The following is a 16,279-nucleotide window of genomic DNA, read 5'->3' on the forward strand; positions in this document are numbered from 1 at the left end:
GCACCAGTGCAGCTCTGACACGGGCACCTCACTTTGGTCAAATGGCTCAGTGTAAGGAACCTCGTGTTTTAGGCTGGGAGAAAAGAGGTGGGTCTATCAGAGGTGGAATGGACGCTGCAATGAGCGTTCAATGGGGCTGCCCCTCTATAGAACCCCAAATCCATTATTTTTCCAACTAAGGTGATGCCATCCATCCACCCACATGTATGTTTATATGCAAATACAGGTCTTCAGCCATTTGCTTGAGTTCACACCCATGCTTTCCCCCTGCTCAGAAAATTGGTTATTTAGGATTGCATTTTGAAAGTACATTAGCCATATATATGTTCTTAATTCAAGAATGCAGTTGCATGTCTGGCAACCAAATGTTTTTAACATTTGCAAGTATAAAGCTTACTATCTGCTCTGGTGGTTCTTTGTTTGTTTGTTTTTTATGCACACCTCCAAATATGAAAGTAGAGAGTGCAACTCCTGTGCAAATTCAGACCCTGAAGCCAGTTTTATCTATAAGAGGTTGCTCTTACAGAACTCTGGATAGAACTTTCTTCTCTCAGAAAAAATGTCCCTTAAATTCCATAAAAAATTTCCAAATAAAAAGCAAACACGGGACTTTTCACTCTCCCAGTTCTTCTCCCTAATTACTACAATTTAGCAGTCTCTCTATCCTATTGGCTCTTGAACACATGCTCAAGCTTCAGCAGCTCCACCAAATTTAGCAAGGTTATTCACAACATAATGAAAACAACTGAAGCAAAGGCATGCAACACTGGGATTCTGGTTCTGAAGTCCATGAACTCTCCCAAGTCATCACATCCTCCGTGCTTTCTTCAATGCTTCCATTCACACACAGAGTGAATGCACGTGGGAGAGAAGAGGGGGAAACATCCATCCTTTCTACCACTAGTGAAGAAACCTTAAAGTCAGAACAGGGTTACTTTTGATTTTGTTTCATTTTTATGACATCTAAGTTTAATAGTTGATGCCAATACACTGTCATCACAGTATTGTGTGTCAGCAATAATTACCTTGAGGTGTTTAAAAATAACAAGTACTCTTAAATATTATATCCTGTTTCTTCACTCCACAAAAGTGAAATCAGCAGTAACAGCTGTTATGCAGCCTGCCCACCCAACATGAACAAGTTCCTAAATGTGTTTAAACCCTACCCAAGAAGTTTTCACTTCCTTTATGGTTCACATAGGTGAATTATCTTACCTAAGAAAGAAGTCCACTGATCCACCTTCATATTATATGACTGAAAACCCTTGCAGTCTCAAATAACCAAAATGTAACACAGAAAATCCTTCTGAATCTTTCTGAAGCTACTGTGAACTTTTCTGTATTCAAATGTTAAATTCAGTTTCTTTTAAGAGGGCTTTTGTGTTTGTTTTGCTTTGTTTTTTAACCTAATCCGCTTTCAGACCGCAGTCGCAAATCATCACATTAACTCAAGGAAAAGGGTAATCATTTTGTGTTTTCTGCAGAAACTCTGAATACAAGAAATTGTGTTTTCACCTTTGCAAAGACATTATAGACTTTTCATTCCTATCCTCACTCCAGTACAACATATCTATATTGGTGCCTAAGTTAACGATGGAGACCAAAGTTCAAGAGAGAAACATAATCCAGCTGGTTTCCACATGCCACAGCCAGCAGGATTTACCAGCCCACGTACAGCAGTGTCTCACATCTGCAACAGAGCAAGACTTCTCACTCCAGGTCTCATGTGGCCCAGACACACTGCACAGCTCTCTGCTACGGTGTACCTACACCTGAGTGATATGCATCACAGAGGTGAATCGCTGAAGAACATCACAAAGTGCATAGGAATTGAACAGATTAAGAATGCTCGGAGTGGCATCAGTTGACCACTCCCCACAAGCAATATACATTTTAATGAACTAATAGGTTCCTCTTAAGCAAGCTGTATAAAGCATTGTATCCAGAGAAAGACAGACTTAAACACACCACCATCCTGCCTTTGAGAAAATACCTGCAACAGCCGAGAGAAAAGCTGAGCAAATGCAGAGGGTTAACTAACGAGGCTGTTGAGCACAGACAAACACTAACCTCTGGGTAGCCTCCAACGTCATGCACGTCAATTCCAAGTAGATGTCCAAGTCCGTGTGGCATAAATACTGCACCCAGATGAACCTTCACCATGTCATCTACGTTGCCTTTCAGAATGCCAATTTTAGTCAGCTCCTCCAGATGGACTCGGTCAGCCAGACGGTGCATATCAGGCCAGGCGACCCCTGAGAGAGCAGAAACAGGCAGCTGAGTTAACTATTGCTACAAGTTTTTAGAGACAGCTTTCACAAGGCAGATGCAACAGATATGCCCTTTGTATAAAAAACAAAGGTGGAAGGAGCACATTAGCACAGAAATATTTCAAACAAGACAAAATTATCTTGGCATGCATGCGAAGCCCAGAAAACTACAGACGAGACACAGCAGCGTCCTATAATCCAGGTCCACATAAAGAAGATTAAGACACTGCATCTAAGCATGTCTACAGAGATGCAGATTTATCAGTGAGTTTTTCAAACGAGCATCAACCGTAAAAGGCAGTCATTTAGAATGCAGAGCATAAAATATTACCATACCTATTATTTTCTATTAGCGATTATACCCATTTGGTACATTTGGGAGGGACGGTACTTTTGTATGGATGTAGAAGATTTAAAGCCCACATCTTTCTGGCGAAGACGCTCTCCAGAAATTAATGATTCCCTTGTGTTAATGAGCTGCGTAAAATACAAGTCCTCTAATACACATACTGCAACAGCGTTACAAAACACTGCTGGTTGATTGCAGATAGAGTGCCAGGATACATTAGACTTCTATTATTTTGGTATAGGATACAATTTTGTTTGACAAACTGCTGGGGGGGAGGAGGGAGGAAAAAAGCAGTTCTTTTGTTAGTAACAGCACTGTCTTAATTAGTTCACCATGGCTTTGAGTCATCCAGAGCAGTTGCAGACTCAAGACAACTAGGTCTAAGGTACAGTAAAAGAATATTTTCCTTGTTCAAATTTGGCATGATTAAATAAATAAATAAACCAGCAATTTTTAAGGCCAAAGCCCCATCAAGTTCCATTGCTTTAATCCAGTTAAACACGTGGCTTTAAGGTCTTGTGAACATAAATGTCGTATCAGAATCATATTAGCACTCCTTGCTAACAGTACTGAGGCCTGAGAGGTTGAAATAAAATCATCCTATGGGAGGGCTTCAGGAAAATCCGGCTGTCCTAAAGAGCTCTGATAGCAAGGTCACCAAGTGTTGAGCACATGGATGCTCTGTCCTGCATCCCATACCCACAGATCCCACACACCTCAGGGCTCTGCACAGGTCTTTTCTTTAGTAAGAATAAATACACCTATAATCAGTTGTTCTTTGACCAGTGCTCAATGTAATTATATTTGACAAGATTTTAAATGTTCTCTTTTTTGAACATTGAGTGAATCTAAAAAAGTGAAAATTGCAATATAAAGTTATTTCACAGCTCCGTCACAATGGATTCCAATCTTACCTGATGTAATTGAAATAATTACAATCCATCACTCAAGTATTACTGACATCAAACTCCAGGTATTATCAAATCACAGCTGTTTTCCTGGTTATTGGAAACAGGAATACAGAATTTCTGCATGTATCTGCCAGTTCAGCTTCTGTCATTTGCAATCAATGCAGACTGTTCTAGAAGTCATCCTTAGGACTCTTTCTGGGCAAATGACATGTTCTTTTGAGAGCTCTCCCAAGACATCCCAGCTGAATACTACTGTAATACTACTGCACTATTTTCATCCCCATGGCTACAAAGCCACATACCATATCTAACCATGGTCAACTACTGAAGCCTCCCTCCCCTTTGGATATATACAAAGGTCAGAACTCCACTGCTGTAAGGCAAAGCACAGCTGTCTCTCAGATGCTCTGAATAAACGTAAAACGAGGTGCCTGGGAGAAGAGCTGAAGATGAGGTGTCTGCTGCTTGTAGTAAGGCTTCCCCCCACAACTGCGCAGCACCATTTGTCCCAATGCAAACCTACAGACTTTGCTTAGAGACATACGGCACCCCTTACCAAACTCAAGAGAGATGCAACTAACAAGAGATAGAAGGATAAGCTGATCATAGATGCAAACACCCAAAGCACACATTCATTCTTCTGTAGAAGTTTAACAGAACAGACCAACGATACTACTCCTTAACTGAAAAGGCTGCTGTGGCTGTAAATCCCAAGTATCTCCAAATGAATCCAATACAGCCCATTCTTCCCACGCTCTCCACTTCTTTCTTTTTCCCTCATGACAATTCTCCCTCTTCCCCTGGAGCCCCACATTCTGCATCTGTTGTGGATTTTTTTCCATCTTATCTTTTCATTAGAGACTGAGGACAGCAAAAAACTCCACTGCAAAATAAATGACTGAGCGGGATGGAAACCCTGCAGCTCCGGGCTCTCCCTTAGATCAAGGGCAGTGCTTTGAACAGAGCCCTGCAGAAGGACTCAGGACCGCTCCTCTCCCTCCCAGCTGGCGCCACCAGCTCTGCTGGACACAGACAGCATTCAGAGCACTCTGCAGTTGCACTGAGCACTGGGATGGCACTGCCCAGAGGAGCCCTGCCAACTAGATCTGAGCTCCTTCAACAAATCAATGGCTCTTCAAGTAAGTGGGAGTTCAAGGATGTTAAAGAAACATGTTCTGATTGATGGTATTTCCACTGTACTGGCCGGCTTTGTGCTTCATTCTATCATGCCTATGATGTGGTGGCATTTTGTACTATTACTCCACTCTCCTCAAACCATGTAACCTATAAGTACTGTACAGCAGTCATACATACGCACAGAGGGACCTTTCTGTGCTTCAATTAAACCAGCGGTACCATCCTGGCCTTGTTTGCACTGAACAGATTCCCAGCATGCCAGGAATAAACTTTTGATAATTGAGTAGAAACTGATTTTTCACCCTTTTTCTTAAAGAGAAGATTCGATAAGCAAAGAGGATCAGAATGCCAAGTTTTCTCCAAACATTTTCTAGTACTCTTACAGCCTCAAAAACAGTAAGAGAAACAACTACAGTAATTTATTACCAGCGGTAAGCTGAAGAAAGGAAGTCATCCTAATCAATAAAGAACTCTTCATAAATACCTATTTTTAGCCTATTTTACAAAAGTGACTTGATGTTCGCACACATCAGCTTTCAGGATCAGCCATGGTCTGGTGGAGAGCTCTGTCAACTGCTGCAAGCTGACACAGCAGAAGGCAAACATCATATTAACATTCTTGTAGCGAGATGAAATGGTTAAAAACAACTAAAACCCAAAAAAACCCTCAGCACCAGTGGGTCTATCACCAGTTATGTGTCACTGCAACAGCTGATGGTGTTGCAACACCGCTCTGCGTTAGCCTCACACCACCAATCACCCCAGAGGATGCTTTACTGTTTTATTATTCGGCACTATTATTTTTAAGCTTTGAAGAAGCTTATCATAGTTGCAGATATGCTTTTGTGTAAGAAGGTTAGTAACGTTATTATCTTTAGGCCAATTTATAAACTAATTATACTCCACTGACAGATGAGGTTTAGAAAAGTAGATTGGAGGGTCCTTGGACTTTAGCTTGTACCAAAATGAGTCTGCACTCAGGAAAATCTGCTGATCAAGTGTCTGTTCCATCCTTCATTCTCTGCCAAACGAGATACTGGGTAATACAGGTCACTGAACCAACAGTTGGCTCCCCAGGAAAGCTCGTTAGGCTGTGATTCGTTACCTGCTGCACAGCATATGCTCGGGCAGGAGGGCAGGGCAAAAGGCAGCTCTTCCAGCCCCACATGCAGCCCAAGGCCATGAGACCCCCTGGGTTACAAAGTGAACTACACAGCAGGGGTACATCTGGTAATAAATGTGATAAATGGTGGATTAATTAAAACATTTCAACTACAGAGGTTATTGATTTTCTGCTAATAGTATAACAGAGCTCCACAGAAGCGCAAGGTGCTGAGTTAAAAGAACAACAAACTAAACCTAAATGTTACCCAATGTTCTTAGATATTAATGGGACAGTAAAGAGAAAGATAACACATGTATTGTTTTACTTCCCTGGAGCTATTTCCCCTCTAATTTTTCTCTTTGCCAAAACCACCGAATTTCAGATAAAACACTATGCTGCAGAACTGAGGAGGATCTTACCCCAGAAGGACATCTTTCTGATCCTTCTACTGACAGGGAAGATTTTTGTTCCAAAAAGAGAGAAAGAAATGCTTCGAGTGAAACCAGCAATTAAAAGCATACCTATCTTTTCATGAGCATACCATAACTTTTCAATAGCAGAATTAGAAGTCAGAGTTGACATATCACACCACAAGCTGTTTGTCAGTTGTTGTTACCTACCTGCTATTTCCATTCAAGTGATTATTTTCTGAAGTTTTACTACAGGCTATTCCAGAACATAAAGTCGAAGCAGCATACAAAAGTAATTTAGAATTACTGCATGGTATTTAGCTGCCTTGGTCGGAAAGTGCTCTGAAAAGGCCTAACAGGATTCTTTTGGCCGCTACTTAGGGTACTTTGTGGTTGTAATGTGACAATGATTAAACCACAAATGATTTAGCAGGGTTTTTTTTTGTTGTTGTAGGATGGGCTGGTTATTATTATTATTATTATTTTTTTTGCCAGCACAAATGTCACAATCCTACTAAAAAAAATAGCATGGCAAGATTGTAGGAACTTCTCCCCAAATTGTGCTAAGGTTAAGTTACATTTACTTTTGAGAGTCCACAGACAAGGGCAAAAGGCCTGACGTCCCCTGGCAGTGCCACTGAAACACAGACAGAACATGCAATCCCTGCCCAGCCAGCCACTGGGACAGCCCAATGTCTGGCAAGAAGCAGTAACCATATCAGACATAAAACAATTGGTCCTTCAAAGTTCAAAACAAGCCCAATTGAAAAACCAGAGCAAATATTGTTTAAATTATAAAATGATTATTTCCTCCCTTTTCACTTGAGTGCTAGAGAATAATTTGCTGCATTTCTGGTCTTCATGCTTTCATTATGGCACGCTAGATGGAATACCAAGCAGTTGCTCAGTTTTCCAGCCAGGTAAGGCAACTCTTGGCCACCAAGATTCCATACTTGAGCAATGACAGCATTTGAGCAACAGTGAGGCTGATCACAGCTCCGTAGGCTGTGCAGGGGACTGCTACCTGAATGAGTCACAGCTAGCATTAAGCACTAACTCTTCCAAAAACATCCCTCAAAGCATTAGGAGCTAACAAAAGTGATCAGTGATGACCCCCCCCATGCCTCCAACACACTGAACCCTGTGCAGAGGGATGAGAAGCCTTGTGCTCTTTGCTCATAACATGGCATTTCTTTTCAACCAGTATTCTTAAAAGTTTTAAGCAGTAAAACCCCTCCTACGCATTTACAGGAACTGCATACAATGCTCTACAACACATCACAAGCAACATTCAGAACTTAAGCAATTTGAATACATGCAGACGTGGAGCAAGAGAAGGGATTATTTCCATGTCTGGAGAGATGCAATGTCTGGACTGAGCAGCACTGTCAGATACTATGAATTCTTTGCATGTTCCTTCGACATAGGGGTATGCTGCAAAGAAGAGGAAAAAGACCGGGGGATGGAGGGAAATGCTCAGAGGGAGCGATTACGGTGTGGAAATTTATCAATCTTTGAAGCTTTAAAAGACTGTTTACACAAGATTTAGGGCAAACAGAATAATCCCTGTCCAGCAGGTTTGCACTCGGACAGCTACAGCTGATGCAGTGTCAAGATAGAACGACTCATGAACTTTGTACTCCAACTGAAATTACAGCATTAACGTGTACGTTTCCTGAACATTGAACTGGAGGAAAATTAGTGCACAACACACCACAATGCAGTGGGCTATTCTGCTAAAGCCAAAATCAGGGCTGTACAATGTTACGCCTGTCCAATCTGCTACAATTAGAACAAAAGGATATTTTAAAAATTATCCTCAAAATATTCCCTTGAAAGAAGACAGAAAACTGCTGCCAATGTAGGCTCTTAGAGTTCTCATTGCTCTGTACGTGGAGCACCTTTGAAGACCCACAGAAAGAAGTCCAGGTGCAGAGCCCAGCTGGAAAGCTGTGGTTGGGCCGTGACTCGGAGCAGCTGCCCAGGACGGCGCTGTGACCGGCACACACTCGGCTCCAACTCCTGGTGGAACAGCCCAACTGTTGGGAAGTGCTGGTTTTATGCACTTGGAAATCGCTCAGCGTTATTTTTGTCTTCCTAACGTCGCAGTGGTCACTGTAAGCATGGGTCAGCTCCTGTGTATTAGTCACAAGCAGCGAGGAACGGCTCCCAGAAGGTTTGCAGTGAGACTCACAGTCTGAAATCCTGCATTTCAGCAGATCAGTGTGTGCACAGAGGGACTGAGAATCTGCTGAATTCCACTTTTTCTGTTCCCTCTTGCTGTAGTTAATGCTGTTCTGGACAGCATTAGGTTTGGTTACAAGTCTAGCAACAAACTCTCCAGTAAGCAACGGCACCATCTTTATGTAATGGTACCTCACAAGAATCAAGGATTGCTCCTTGACTGTCCGCACTGTTTGTACATCCTTTATGCTTTCAGCCTTTATTCCCTAGGTGGTGACTGATGGTTTAGGCTTTTATACTGAGAACAACGGAATTAACCACACAAAGCTGTAATACCTCTATGTGCCAACTTCAGAAAGCAAGTACTCAAAGGGAAGCTTATTTATGAACATTAATGATAGCAAATAGAGCAAAGTCCATTCAATACAGAAGATAGACAGCAGACTACAAATTGCTTTTTGCAGCACAGATTGCCAAGATTTATTTTCAAATCTGTCTTTAACACAATAACACATTCTTAAGTGTGAGAGGAAAAAAAATACCAGTGTCATTCCGTAGGACTTGTGAATATTAAGCATTGGTTATAGCATGCCCTGAAAGCACTTGTTCTTCAGGAGAGTTTGTATGAAATCTTCAACTTCTGCTATCATGTTTTTTGTCTAAGAATAATTGTTTTGCTTCAGATATTACAGCAAATTAATAACCACCAGCAGCACTTTCCCCTAAAATATGACCATCTGAATGGGAATAATTCATATGGACATGGGAATAATTTATATGGACATTCTGAAATCATACAAACTATAAACTAGATTGTGCTCCCACACCCTTCCCTGTTGTGCTATTGTCAAAGGTCTGGTTTACAGTGCCCTTTCTTTCTAAAACATCATCTAAATTAGCTGCTGGTTTTATGTAGCAAAACACACAAGTGTGCCTGCATGGTGTTCTACTAAGTACATCTCTGGACTACTTAAAATAAAAAGCAAATGACTTGTATGCAAAAGACATCCACTGTGTGTGAATGAGAACCTGATGTATTCATTGGGAGGAACACATATTAATAGCAGTTCCAATTATTTTCTTTAGGTGCAGTGTGTTTTAATTCTAGTTGAATACAGCGACAATTACTCTAAAGCAGCATTCAAAATAGTAGCAGACAAAAAATAAACCTCAACTCTTTGGAAATTACCTGAGATAGACAGAAGTGCTGAAGAAGTAATCTGTATATGCAATTTTGAATTTGCAGGTGTTCCTAAGCATAGTTCTGCTCAATTTAATAACAGAAACAACTGCCAATAGTACAATCTGCCATGTCAAATACACTAGCTATTAGTTTCCCATTAAATAGCTTTTTGTGTTATTCTAATCCCTGTTCTTAGTAGTACCCTACCCTCCACTATTCCTCTTTAAAGAATTGTTAGAACGTGACTAGATCAGAGAACAGAGAATCATACCACTACTTTGAATTTAAATTGCACTACTTTCTGTTGTATAAAGTAGATTATTTATCTACTTCAGTAGATAAATAGCGATAAGTAGATAGATAAATAGAAAGTGCTAACACATTCACTGAACATTACCCTTTACCCGATCATCACACAGAAGCAAGACCCGAACATTTACATATTAAAATGTCAGTGCACCATTCAGAATTTCATATTCTGCTGTGCAAAGGACATCCCCTAAGTTTGTATCCACCTCCATAAGCTTTACCACTTGAGCCTCTCAGCAGCAAACAAACGGGAAGGAGACAAAGCACTGGAAAATAAAGAGGCTGCTTTTGATTTGTCCTAATTTACAACAGTCCTTGGAAGGATGTACATGGAGGAAACCAGTGAAAAAAGGCCTATTATAACAAGCCTAGGAAGCTACACCAATGAATAGAAACTGTAGAAATCATGAGAAAAGGCACAAAAAGTGGACAGAGTTTCACACAGCAGCTCACCACGTGTAGAGTTACAGCCGCCCAGGAGAAGATCAAGACCAAGTAAGATAACTTTGCTCAGTATTGTGTACCTACAAAATAATGTTGGTTGTTTTTTTTTTTTTTTTTAGGTCCTATGCAACCAAGGACAAGGCCACGACCCTGCCTCTGCTCCTCTGTCTCTGGTTTTCTGCCTTTTGGGAACTACACATTTCTTTTCCTTTATTCAACACCCGCAGCAAAAGAGGACTCTTTCCTGGTAGGGTCTGAGGATCAGTTGATATCTACACAATTAGTATATGAATATCTTATTTGCTTAACATGTGGGTTTACTTTTTTGACTGAAGTATTTTTCTGGTGGTCACCTAACTGTACTCACTTGCCCACTGGGCAATCCTGACATCAACAAAGTCTTCAATCCAGGAAGAAAAGACTCAAGAGCTTACAGAACTCATGCCTTTACGTGAAACTTGAGTTCTGTTACAAATAGGAGAGATTTCTAAGGAATCTTCAAGCCTTAATATGGAGAAACCTCCATCTTATCAGAAAAGCTAGCCTTGGGAAGGAGATTTCTTTTGAGACATTCCCCGACAGCATTTATCAGAGAAGCATAACCTAGAAGCCAGAGGCAACATGATACTTACCATCTTGAACAGTACAATGCAGAAGGTAGGGATAAGCATATACACCTTAGCAAAAGCTAGAACTTTGCAAAACAAACCAACCAGCCAGAGCTACAAGTCCTGTGGGGAAGCCAGTAGTGCCAGTGTCCCATGGAGGAAAGCTTTCACACTGCACTGGTGAGCATCTTCTGTGCATATTTGGAACCATTTTTTTTCTTTTTCATTTTATTGAAGCAAATAAGCAAAACAAACATCAATCAGCAAATGTTCCCAGCTGCCCTCCTAAGGTTTGAACGCAATCTTGGTTCAGTGGGGACTTTGAATATACAAGTGTTTTAAATCATGTAAATATAGAGATAGAGAATTGAGTGGTTGCCAACCTGGCCTTCCTCAGCTGTTCCTTGGGAACAGTTTGTGATACAAAAAAGCCTGTTTTCAACGAGAATTTAGGACAACAGAACTTACTGATTGAGGTGTTTTAATTCATTCACCCTCTCCCAGAAACCACTACTAAGATACATAGCTGAGATTGGAGAAAGTTTCTCGGCTTCTTTTTTTGTAAAACATACACAAGTTCTGTACAGTACTAGGAATGTTAAGTACAACAAGCTCCTTTTCTTCCCCTTCTCCTGTGACTTTCCATTACTCTCCAGAATAGGCAGGAATATGCAGTGATCCCTGTGTGCAATTGCAAAGGGATGTAAATGGAAAGTTCAGGATTACTTCAATATTTAGCTCATCAATCTTAAAGATAGTGTTTGTGACCTAGTACATTCATCCAAAATAGCTTTACTTGCAAAACCAAATATAAGCATATTCCTTTTTATTTTTTTTATCAGCATAGTAGCAGATTGAACATGTTTGAGAAATTTCAATGCTGCCACTATCCTGTCCTCATCAGCTCTGAGTTACAGAATTCTAACTCCTAACATTCCCAAAATGCTTGAGATAATAATCCAAAAAATAATCTTCAGAAGTCACCTGAGAGACTGGGGACAACATAAAAACACAGTCACTTGTTACAGGATAAAAAAAGAAGCCATTCCACAGCAACTCTGCAATCACTACTGGACCCTTTGTACCACTAACGGTAAGGGATCTACTGGACAAGAGTGATACTCAAAGCTGGGTTACATCTGAATGTTCTTCATTCACAGAAACGAAACATTATGTTACCCTTATGCTTGCAGAACATCTCCCCTACTACGAGCTAGAGCCAGGAACTGTCACTGATTCTCATCAACAACTCTTGCTTGATGACTGACATTTTCTTTTGCACATTTCAGCATGTATTGAGAATCATGAGTGACTTAGGTTAGGAGCAATGCCAGGAGGGTATCTGGTCCAAGCTCTGGTTCAACACACATTTTCCAGAAGTTCTACAGAGGGACTTTCAGCAAAGCCAATTATTTTACACGCTTATTCCAACCAATTTATATTAATGATCAACAATACTGGTCTCCCAGGTATAACTTGTAACAAATTATTTTCTGATTTAATAAAGCTATTACATCAACATTGGATCTAACTTACATGACTGTGATAAACAAAACGAGGCAGGAGCCAGGATTTGGTAGAAGGGACAGAGCACAGTGGTTACTGTTGACTCGAGAAAAAACTTCAGACACCTATTTTCAGTGGCAAATTGAGGATCTGATAACGTCACTGCTGGGAATTCACAACCATTCTTACCTTGCCTTCAGATTCCCATCGCAGTGCTCACCAACTTGCTTCAGACATCTTTATTTTTTACTTTTATGTATGTTCAATAATCATTTTCCTTCCTTCAGCCAGTACCTGGCTTAACAATTCTGCAGTCTGACTTGCAGAAAGGCTGGATGCTTACAGCTGTAACAGAGGTCAAACAGCTGTGTTTTGAGCAAGAGCACTATGTTAAACATTCTTAAAAAATCTCAAGTCTGGTGAATTTCAATCCTGGAATCCAAAATGAGTCAGTAGCTTTTACAGCAGCTTCTCCAATCTGTCTGACACTCTGTGGAAGGGGAACTGCTGCGTATGTACTTCCCTATAGCTACGATGAAGGGCAAAAGGAGATGCTACCTGTCAGAGGTACCCGCACTGTTACTGTGAGCACTCTCAAAAAAACTAGTGGGGACATTAATAATTCTGGATTCAGAGCAGGTTTAGAACAGTATCAATAAACAGGCTCCGGGCCAAGCATGGCACAAAAGGTTAAAATAAATTACCGAATGGCTGCTCATTAGCCAGCCTTCTGGTACGTGCATTGCATGAGGGCAGCAGAGGGAGAAACTATGCATATATCTGCAGTGGTACTGAAGTCCCCATCATCCTAAGATGTGAAATCTCTCGACCATCCTCACTTCCTGTATTTTAGCTTACACAGTGGAGTTTTGAAGGGTGTAAGCTGAACTCTTTTCAGGTCATCTCCATGGGCGATGTGCTCCAGGAGCACACCTAATGTGCCTCAAACACTCTAGCAAATCTAATGAGATCAAAAACAATGAATAAGAGAGACAAATTAAGACACTAACTTCTGGAATAAATCTGGGATGCTTAGCTTTATAGTTTCACTGTTTTTAATAATTCTGTGTACAATGTCTATATAAAAAAGGAATTGTTACTCAAATCATTGTTCTGAGTAAGAAGTAGATGCTGTCTCATAGTGAAGAGAATGGAAGTGTCAGTATTTTGCACATCTGCCCCTGTATTTCAGCTCTGTGGAAGCGTAAATCTAACCCAGATGGACTCAACACATTAAGAATATCCCCTAAGCAGAAATGCAGCATTCCTCTCTGGCATTCTGGATCACTAGTCTGACTTTGTAGGAAAGAAGCAATTATCCCACTGCCACACAAGCTTGCTGTTTTGACTCTTTCACTTCAGAGACTTAGTACTGCTGCCTTTGTACACTATCCACATTCAGTAGTTTCAAAATTGTTGCTTATGCAATAGAACAGAATATGTCTTTCTCCTCTTTTATCTCACACAGATTTGGTTTGTGGCAGGAGCTGTGGTGACTGCGCTGAACTTGGGCTATGATCCCACAGAGAGCCTTTAGCTTTCAGAGTATGTTATCTGGCTCGCAGAAGGAGCTCTGTTCTCTCTGTTGGAAGGTATGAAGACCCACTGATGTGATTTGAGCTGTGTGCATTCTTGGACCACGCATATGACTTAGTCAGATGAATACCCTTCTACAATAAGATAGGGTGTCTCAGAGTATTTTAAAAATTATGATGGCTGATAACAAGTATAAACAAAATATGGTAGGGAGTCTATGTCTCGGAAAGAAACTTCACTTGATAGCTAGTTTCACATGAGAACCAAATTGAGGAAATAAAAGAAATTCCCACTTCTGAATGATACATATCTACATTAACCGTTCAAGGTGGCTAGCAAATGTGTGTCCTTCCAAAATCAGTTATGTAACGCAGTATTTAGCTAGTGACTCTCTGCAGCAATTGCTTCCTATCTCGCAATGAGAAAGACTCTGAGAATGATTAACCATCTGAAGACAACGAGATGTCCCCTGTGACTCTTTGCCACAAGGCATAATAAAGGCCCCAGTTCTGCAGCTGGAGAGAAGTAACATTTTCTACAGTTGCTGACTCTGCTGTGTAAATTCCTTTTACTCAGCCTGCCACATTAATGGTTATTGTCATGTGAGCCAAGTCACTTGACTGTCTTTTTCCCTCCTTTGATCTCAGGAACCCCATAAAATAAAGACAAACAAAAATAACAGCAAAACAAGCAATGACTCCATAATTCAGAAAATCTGACTAAAATACGTTGGGGCTGGATTTTACATTTACTGACTTCAGACCCCACAAGCTTCTTTTCCTCCTTTGTAATGTACCTAAAGTATTTACTTTTTTTCTGACAGGGAGAATAGATGCTGAAAGCTGCAGCCACATACCTGCTGCTCCCCTCTGTGACAGTCAGACTCCCTCAGGACTGATCCTGGTGCTTTAGCACACGAGCTAACCAATTAGGTTTGTTCAAGCAGGCTAAGAAAGCTGCAGCCTCTACCATAGAAACAGCTTCCCCTGTAGAGCAGCAGTGGCACGTCCAGTTTGTATTCACCCCTTCCAGGCTCAGGGCATTCTCAGCAGCCTGAACAGTAAGAGACACCAACCACGCTTGGAAACTCAATTTGCTCTGTTTATCCTACAGCCAAATACTGGCCTACCAGGAGATAACACTCCTCATTCAACCCAGTAGTCCAGAAGTACATGACATGGCACTTTTTCTGTCTTACTTATTCATAGAATGGCTTAAGTTGGAAGATACCTTAAAGAACTCCTAGTTTCAAGCCTCTGCCATAGGCAGGGTCGCCAGCCACCAGATCAGGCTGCCCGTGGGCCCAAACCAACCTGGCCTTGAACATCTGCAGGAATGGAGGTGCTCAATTAAAACGGCTGAAACAGGCACCACTGTTACTGCAGTTAGCCAACCCATTTAAAGGAGTGTGGTGGGCAGTGAAAAAACATACTGATTTCTTAAAAAGGATTTATGAAAGCTTTTTTTTTTTTTTAACAGGAGTCTCTGATTTCCTATGACCACCTTTTTAAAGAAATGAGATGTGATCAGAAACAAATAACTCTTTGAATAAGATCTGATTTTTAAAATCATGACTACTAGTCTCGTAAGCAGGATCAACACGTTTGCACCATTCTTCTAAGCAGGCAAGAAAACTAAAGAACAGTGAGAGACAAGAAAATTCAGTTCCATCTTTTCCCAAACATTAAGAAAGATGTCCGTGAAAACTGTCTACAAATCTCCAACTACATGGCTAGTAAAGGATCCCCGCAACCAATATGCAGAAACATTAGAATTAGTACATCCTTTGTTGTTTTTTTTTGCCTCTGTAAACAAATGGAGAAATTAAGTGAGCAATTCTCCACATAATTCTGAGTAAAGAATCGTGTTAGCTCTTAAGTTCTGAAGGCAGTTCACAACTTACTAGTGTGAAATACTGCTAAAGTACTGCATGAAATGTAAAGTAAAATATGAACAGGAATCTTCGGGGGAGAAACAGCAGGTGATTGAATATGCACATTGCTATGAAAATGGCAAAATATCTGGTCTCGGTTTTCAGACAAGCTTCAAGTGCTATTGCTCCATTCCAAGTTGCTCAAATGAACAGCGCTGCTGCCAGCTTGTAAAACAGCAAAATTACATATGCTCTGACTGGCAGTCCAGAAAGCCCATGCTCTCAGGGTCTGATGACTGAAATCTAATGTGGTAAATATAAAGGACAAGTGCACTTTGTACATTAAGTACATTTTTTCTCAAACCTGTTCTATCGGTTTTACTGAGAAATGCTCAAGTACCTCCATCAGTGAAATACTCAAGATCACAGCAGCATTTAGCTCTAAAAGCATTTA

General features: G+C 40.8%; 1 protein-coding gene across 3 annotated transcripts in view; it reads right to left on the reverse strand.

Moving 5' to 3' along the window:
- Positions 1 to 16,279, reverse strand: part of PEPD (peptidase D) — a 365,025-nt gene that overhangs the window by 15,923 nt on the left and 332,823 nt on the right. For all 3 annotated transcript variants that reach the window (XM_046899469.1, NM_001079717.2, XM_046899470.1), the window contains one exon: positions 2,071 to 2,255. In XM_046899469.1, the coding sequence (XP_046755425.1) occupies positions 2,071 to 2,255 (185 nt within the window). The remainder of the gene's footprint in view (positions 1 to 2,070; positions 2,256 to 16,279) is intronic.

This window comes from Gallus gallus, chromosome 11 (assembly GCF_016699485.2).
Source record: "Gallus gallus isolate bGalGal1 chromosome 11, bGalGal1.mat.broiler.GRCg7b, whole genome shotgun sequence".
Classification (NCBI taxonomy): Eukaryota; Metazoa; Chordata; class Aves; order Galliformes; family Phasianidae; genus Gallus; species Gallus gallus.